General features: G+C 39.9%; 1 protein-coding gene across 1 annotated transcript; it reads right to left on the reverse strand.

Moving 5' to 3' along the window:
* Window positions 1–6,150: 6,150 nt before the first annotated feature.
* On the reverse strand, window positions 6,151–7,575 carry LOC122044940 (thiol protease SEN102-like). The gene is made up of 4 exons (XM_042604993.1): window positions 7,119–7,575; window positions 6,809–7,038; window positions 6,571–6,705; window positions 6,151–6,449 (listed from the first exon to the last, which is right to left on the reverse strand). The coding sequence occupies exons 1-4, from the start codon at window positions 7,573–7,575 to the stop codon at window positions 6,189–6,191; spliced, it is 1,083 nt and encodes a 360-aa protein (XP_042460927.1). The 3' UTR covers window positions 6,151–6,188.
* Window positions 7,576–8,585: the final 1,010 nt, after the last annotated feature.

Below are 8,585 nucleotides of genomic sequence, written 5' to 3' on the forward strand. Positions count from 1 at the left end.
TTATTTTCAACAAGAAAGAAGGCTTACTGTCCATGTCCAGAATCAGATATTGCAGTGTTTCTTCCTCCTCTATCCACCTCATGATTCTGTCCAGAATCAGATATTGCATTACAATAGAATAATCAAGTTTATCCAGTACTGCATATAATACAAATAATCATTTAAGTAATCTTCATCATGAAACCTTTGTAAACATGAATTGCTTATAAGTAACATCATAATAGAAAAAGTTTATTTGATAGGCTATCAAGCTTAAAGTATAAAGAAACCTGAACTCGCATGCACGTCTTGTATAAACAAGCATAACATAAATATTTATTTAGTACTAACATTATGCCTGATAGAAATTGATTACAGATAAGAAATTGAAACAGTTATTGCTAGTACGGACATGAAAAGCAAAGGAGAGGTGTCACTTACAATTAAAAGAAGAGGCAATAGTTATATGTATACATGGGACACGACTATTCCTTGCATTTGAGGAGTCACGGCTGCCAGATTTAAACTAGCATATGAAGAATCATAGCCACTGAAAAGAGCATCTACTATTTAAAAGAGTATCTAATAATACAAAGTGTGTTAGAAATGTAAAGGGATAGACATCCTGCCAATTTCGAGTGGATTGACTGAACCCAAATTTATTAGGACTATCTGTTTAATTTGAACATTTTCAGCTAACATATTTACTAAAACACACAAACATCTTCAGAAGTTGATAATTCTCGTTCTATGAGAAGAGATCTCCATTCAATCATATTATCTTAGATGTTGCACAGAACTAAAAGCGCAAATAAATAAACAAGAGCCTTATTTCTGAACTACAAATAACCTCTCTTTTTTTTAAAGAAAAATTTATTTTGCAGACTACAAAGAAAGATCAACAGCAGAACGTTGTAAGACTGGCAACTTGTAGCAGGAAGCTAAACATTGCATCGCAATAACTTCCAATTTTCAGTAGAACTAAGCTTTGGAGAACCTGATACTACAGATTAAGAGGTCTATGTCCCTTAACCGCTAACCAACATGAAACAGTCGGATGCATGAGATTTGAGAAGCCATACCTCGAATGGGTTTTATCTTCACTGCTCCCTCAGCAGCTGGTCCTTCCGTGCAGCTCACGGTAGAGGCGCCAGGGCCCAAAACACTTGCTTCTCCTGCTCCTTCCCTTGGCTCTTGGACGCCCCCTTGCTCTTCGACTCTTTGTCTGACTTCTTCTTCTTCTTGAGAGTCTCAAGCACTGCGAAGACGTTAGTTCTATTGATCTTCAGCAGCCCATCGTCCCTCCTACTTCCGCCTCCGACCATCTCTCCCAATCGATGCACCAAGACAAATCCAGCCTACACTTGCAATATCGACCTCAAACCTAACCCAGCGCTCCGAAAAAGAGCCAAAACACACAAATCGATGCACAAAACAAATGCGAACAAGCTAGAGACAATAAAAAGGATATGTTTACAAAGCAATAGTCTTTCCAACGGAACTCCGGTGACTGGTGAGGAGGAGTTATCTTCGTTCCTTCAGAGGTCTTTGGAGTTTAAGAGGTCGAGAAGGCGGAGCACGAATGAGTGGTCGATGTAGCGCTTGGCGACCTTGGTATCGGTGTCGGACGACACGACGTAGCGGAGAAGGAGCTCATAGACGAGCTGGAGATGAGGCCAGGCGGGGTCGAGGTAGGGGTCCTCCTCCTCCGGGTCGGTGGGAATGCAGATCTAGAGTTTGCGGAGAAAGAGCGCCTGGCGCTCGAGTACGGGCACATCGCGGAAGAGTGGGAGGGACTCGATTTGCGGGACAGCACCGGGGGTTGGGGAGGAGTGCAGTTGGCGGGGGGAGCCGGGATCGGCGTCTGAGGAGCGAGAGGCAAAAGAAAGCACCTGAGGAGCGGGATCGGCGCCTGAGGATTAGGGTTTCGATTTATGGTGGGCGAGGAGAAGCCCAAAAGAAAGTGTGCTAAGAAAGTCCGCCAGAATTTTGATTCATAGACACCGGGTTTTAAAAACCGCTGTTAAGATCGGTGTCTATTAACGAAAAAAGGCACTCATAGACATCGCCTAAAAACTCGATGTTTATGAGCGAAAATCTGTGCTCATAGACACCGATTTTTGGAAAAACCGGTGTAAAATTCTCAAAGACATCGATTTTTGCTTAAAACCGTTGTTGTTCCACCGATGTTTATGAGGGGTTTTCTTGTAGTGCCTTCTTATTATGAGTGTGTTAGTCTCCCTGTGTTTAAGATAATGAATGCCCACTAATTAAATGAGTTAATGACAACTCACTTAATTAATATCTTAGTCCAAGAGTAGTACCACTCAACCTTATCGTCATGTAGGACTAAGTCCACCTACAGGGTTTAACATGACAATCCTTATGAGCTCCTCTTGGGGTCATTCTCAACCTAGATTACTATGACACAATTTCCTTCTATAATCAACAACACACACTACAAGTAATATCATTTCCCAACTTATCGGGCTTATTGATTTATCGAGCTAAATCTCACCCATTGATAAGTCAAAGAAATAAATACTAAATATATGTGTTTGTTATTATATTAGGATTAAGAGCACACACTTCCATAATAACTAAGGTCTAGTTCTTTTATAAAGTCAGTACAAAAAGAACTTACCTAAAATGGTCATACTCAATACACTTGGAGTGTATCAGTGTAATTTATTAATTAAGATAAACTAATACTTAATTACACTACGACTACTTCAACGGTTTGTTCCTTTCCATTTTAGTCGCGAGCAACTGTTTATAATTTATAAAGAACCGACAACATGATCTTCTGTGTGTGACACCACAAACCATGTTATCTACAATATAAATTAATTGAACAACTACACTTAATAAATAAATGTAGGTATTTGACCATTGTGATTATTTATTTCTAAATAAATGTTTATACAAAAGCTAGGCTTTTAGTATACACTCTAACAGTCAACGCGTAGAGGGCATCGGCCAGTCGGGCGAAGCATGCCTCGATCGGGGAAGAAGACTCCGACAGGCCATACCTTCAACATTGGGAGTAATCAAACAACCGACGCTCAAGGGAGACAAGGTTCAGAAGCCAAGATGAGAGGCTACCCTGCTCGGCCAGACAACAGAGTTTGATGAGCAAAGTTCAACTTCGGCCAAGCGGCTACCCCACTCGGCTTGGGAACAGGCTTCGGCGCTGTTAGGGTAGAAAATTAAATGTTCGTGGGACACATGGCGCTTGTCTAGTAAAGGGAATTTATGATGGACAAGATAGCTAAAATCATTTCGATAACAAGTGTCTTCCCACGTATCATCAGCGCATGGTTTAGCATATCAAACATTTGACATGCATTTTTTCCAAGACGAATAAAATTGAATGCAACATTAAGAGGCTATTACAAGCATGGTCATTTAGTCGGACCAACTAATTGGGTGATTGAGCAGAAATAAGATTTGGATCTTGTCAGTCGGTCACAAATCTCTTTGGACTAGACTTGAAGGGGAGACTAGTGATATAATATGTTATGAGTGGACCCACTAGTAAGGTGGAAATCAAAGTCAAGATGAGGTGGCATTCAAAGTCAGGGTGAGGTGACAATCAGGATCAGAGTATAACAGATGGCCAAGCTGCTGTCACCAAGAGTTGAAGAGCGTTGAAGAGCCGGTTGGCTTGGTGGCCCGTAAGTCCTCACTCTTCAACGCTAAGACATTCAGATGAAGGCGGTTGGCTTTAGAGCCGGTTGGACTTACGGACCTCAACGCTCCACACCTCAGCGCCAAGACACAGAATAAACTTGGTCAGCTCCCGCAATAGTTGAGCATACGAGGTCCAACTCCCTGCTTCTAAGATACAACTCTTCGTATATGTCCGGTCAGCCCAAAGGGCCAGTCGAGATTACAAGGCATTACTCCTTATCTCTCAGCATATGGTCGGTCGGCCCAAGGGTAAATCTGGTTTACAGGGCATAGTTTCTTATCTTACAGCACTATGGCAACTCTCAGCATATGGTTGGTCGACCCCATAGCTGATCGGACTTCCAAGACTATGGTCGACCGGTAACAACGACAGACGGGTTTATGAGGCTCAGCGCCCCACTTATATATAAAGCAAATGTATGAGACAATTTTCAATATAAACCTGGTCAGACATAGAGCCGGTCGGACTTAAGGGATTTAGTTCCCCATTTCTATCACCAATCCCCCATCATAAAGTTGATTAATTATTAGGTCGGTTGGACTACATACAGGGGACAACATTGTCAGGGAAACATAACAACCCGTCAGAGAATAACAACTACTTGTCAAAGAATATTCTGCTGCTATAACATATATGTGAGATGGAACCTTCCTCGAAGGGTGGCTGTACATCTTCCATCACTCTACATTCTGACGACATATTCTCTCAACCGCCTCATTAATGGCAGAAATTATAAGAAGTGATTCATATAGCGGTAATAGAAGATTCTTCGGAGGATGACTATACATCTTCCATGCTGTATATCTTTCATCACCAGATATTTTTTAACACCAAATATTCTTTATCGCCTCATTGTTATGGAGGTTATGAAAGACAACATAAAAAGGGTTCTCTCCGTTGGTCAGGTACATAAAAACGTCTTCACACCTTACATTGCGTGCACACATCTACTGTTCATTTTATTCTTCACTTTTCGCTTAGCCACCATACTGACTTGAGCATTAAAGGACCTGTGCTATAGATCCCCTCTCTGATTCTCACTCTAACGCTCCCTTTGCTCTCTCTTTACGGTGTGCATAAAAAAGAATGCCCTGGAGAAGAGCTAGATGTCAATTCTTCTTCATCTTAAAGTCTTCTCCTAATTAATAATAGATCTATCTATTCGTCATGTTTTCTCCATCATTTTATGACAGGATTAATAAAAATATATATCTAAAGGAGAATCGTAAAAGGTATCCTTACTCTTTTTAAAACGTCAAAACAATGTCTCTTAGCTTACTGAAAAATTTACTTATCTCCTTTTATTTGATCCATTAGCTTCGAGTACTCGTTTCCCTTAAAGTCCTCATCATTGTCTATCTAACTCTTTATATAGTTAACTACTAATCACTCAACTTTCTAACCCTCATTTATTGCATTCGCATAAAACTTTTTTAATTATTGAAGAAAACAAGAGAGAAGGTAATTAACTTTTTTCTTGATTACACAATTAAAGCAAGAATTTTTGTTAAGATATGTGGTAATAAATGTAAGATTCAATGACAGTGACTTGATGGGAGGTGTTCTTTAAGGAAAATTAGCTGATGAATATTATATTTCCTCTATTTCGTTGGTAATATCTCCTTAATAGATCAATTTTATATACTAACTTTATGCGGGTTAATTTGATTAATAAATGATTCCGTCTGTATATATATTCTTTCTTATATGTATCATTTAACATAAACCATTCTCATTTTTTACAGTAATAAAATAAATTATTTAGAAGTTAATGATGGTTAATCTTTCTACATTCAATAAATCTAAATGAAAAAAAATTGTCAATTAATTGTCAAAAATTTTAAATCTTTCATTGTTTATTTTCAGATTTCAATCAGTTAAAGTATATATATATATACCGAGAAATGGCGTTCACACTTGCATGAATTAGTTAGAGGAATACTAGGAACTTAAACATTAATTGCAACATTACCAACATGAATATTCAAGAAAACAACAAGGTCACTTAGTCTAAGACATCAACATCAATTAGATTAGTTATAGTCACCATTAAAGCATCCTAATTGTTGGCTGACACAAATTGTCACTATAAATGATTTCTTTTATGAAATAAGATGCGTTTACTCAACTACCTTAAATAGCAAAATTAATGTATGAATTGTTAATGCAAAATATATCTTGTGAATAATTCAACCATAAACCACATTTGACCTTATAGCTTATTAATTTATTGTGAACCACAGCCTTCTGATAAGTATATATCTGCATCAGTCTGCTCTGCTTTGTCCCGCTCCCAATTTCTTCGAGATGCAAGAACAGAACCAGTCCACTACTATGAATATTTATTTGCAAATTAAATCTCAATTAGTCGAAGAAATGCATTTATTTATCCATTTTCACTGAAGTGAAATGCACACACAATTAGGAGAACACATTAAAGAAACATCACAGGTTTAACCATCATCTGCATCCTTAATTCCAGGCGTGAATATAATTTCAGTCAAGTATCATCATCTCAGAGTTCATCCTTGGAAGATCCCGCAGTCTCCTTAGGGTTAGGGGATGTTTTGATAGGATAAGATGCCTCCATCGCGATACCACACAGCCCATGCTTGGCCGAAACTCCCCTCTTCATCCTAACGTAGCCACTCTCGCCCCACTCTGTTCCCCATGAGTTCTTCACTATCCAGTACTTAGTCCCATCCTTCGTTGCGCCGTACCCAACGATTGCGACGCCATGATCCAAGTCAGTGCCACAGGGCCCCGTGAAGACTCCCTGCGATATCGAATTAAATATACTATACGTTTGGATCGGCAAAGAGTTTTTAATTTGATCGAAATAATTAAATTGATGTCGAACTAATAGAATACATATATAAGAATGAGCTATGGCAAACCTCCGAGTAGAATTGGAAGCCTCCTGCATCGATGGCAACTGACACCGGTTGGTTGGCTACGGCCGCCATCAAAGCTTTCTCGTCGTTGGCCGGCACATCCTTGTAGCCATCGATTGTAACCGCCGGTGAATTCTCCTGCATGCGAAGAAGAAAGTTACATTAATTTATTCATCCGCACCAACTATATACCAAGATTATATTAACATATTAATCATTGCAAAATGTATAATTAATTAACCTTCGAGCACGTTCCATCTTCAGCCGTGTAAGGATAGTTTTCTTCCGTGGCGAGACCTCCATTTTCCATGATGTACTCAAATGCGTAGTCCATGAGACCACCATTGCATCCACTGTTGTACTTGGTATCACAATCTACGAGTTGTTGCTCCGACAAGGAGATCAATTGGTTGGTCTTGATTTGGTTTATGCCCTCCACAGAAGCCACAGTAGAGAATGCCCAACAACTCCCTGATCATATTTTATAACATATTATTTTATCTTTTGCACAAAAATATCGAAAACAACTGACCTTGCAATCGATTAATTACCACACTGGCCCTGGTCCTTGATGGGAGTAACTGCACCCTTCTGCCTCCAGTCGACCGACGTCGGAATCCCACAGACGGTAGAGCAGCTCCCGCCGCCTTCTTCCTCGTGTCGATCGCCGCGTAGAGAGCGGTGGTGGGCCACCTTGGAACCGGCATAGACCGCACGAAACTCTTGGTTGGTCATGTCGCCGAACTTGTTGAGGCGAAGCTTGTAAGGCACTTCCTTCCGTTGATTGAATTCATGGATGAACTTGACGTTCTCTTTGAACACATTGAACCGTTTCTTCTTCTCGTCGAGGTCCCGCGTCACCGTGTGGTGGCTGCGCCACCGTTCGTACAGGTTCCACAGACTCTCCTCCGATGCCAAGTCCTTATCCTCGAAAGGAATGGCTTCGGTGGCCACCAAGAGCACAACCACTGCCAACAACACCAGCACGGCCAACTTCTTCGTCTCCATGGTCGCTTAATTAGATCTACTATTTGGCGAATGAATTGCCGAGTGGGTTCGAGACTTCAATTATTTATAGAGGAGCATGCAGGGGGGCAGGCCAGGGTATTCTGTTGCTTGTGGGGAACCTCTCGGCGCTTAAATTAATGCAGGTTAATTTCAGATATGTATACGATTGATGAATTAACTTGACAATATAATGGTGATCGAGACTGAAGGAAAAACGTGTGATAATTTGCTGAATTGCTGTGCAGTGGTTTATAATTGGTCACGTTGCTTCCAGGTTTGATAATTTGCTCGTAGCACATCATGCACGCTACAGATATTAAAGAATCAAAAGGCGGCCGGAACGCTGTTCTTGCTGATATAAACCAATTATCAGCGCGCGCCACAATTATGGACGTTAGAAACCATGCAATGAATGCCTAACTAGCTTTAATTTTGTCGGTCATAATTGAACTTTAAGTTAAATTTAATGTTTGAATGAAAGGTATCTGAAAGCAGGCAGAACATAATTAGCAATTAGAGATATTGAAAATGGCCAAATTTTAACATGTGGTAGTCTTGGGATTGAAATGTCCAAATTTATTTATAAAAACGGAGTTATTATTGAACTTTGTGAAACTGAAAAGATTCGTGCATCCCTTTACGGCTCTACGTTACCAATCTTAGCCCTGATTATACCGACTCATCGAGCTAGGCTTAAGTGTTGATTCATGCAAGTACTTATTTACTAAAAAAACTGATCGATGAACTAGGAAGAGTACTCCAGCTAGATAAAACTATTAATATCTAGAAACAAAGACACCATCAGCACCCTAAAATATCTCTATAGGGCCAGGGAATAAACTAAATCGATCGACTAATCCTTTCTCTCCCTCCATTCAGATCTGAAACTCTTTGCTATACAGATAAGAAAGAAACAATAATATATTCTGGTTAAACTAGAAAGAAACAAGTCACTCTACGTCTCTACCTTGAATAGAAATAAATTTTTAAGTGAAAGAAACAATACCTGT

The sequence above is a fragment of the Zingiber officinale genome, chromosome 1B (genome assembly GCF_018446385.1).
Source record: "Zingiber officinale cultivar Zhangliang chromosome 1B, Zo_v1.1, whole genome shotgun sequence".
NCBI classification, from domain to species: domain Eukaryota; kingdom Viridiplantae; phylum Streptophyta; class Magnoliopsida; order Zingiberales; family Zingiberaceae; genus Zingiber; species Zingiber officinale.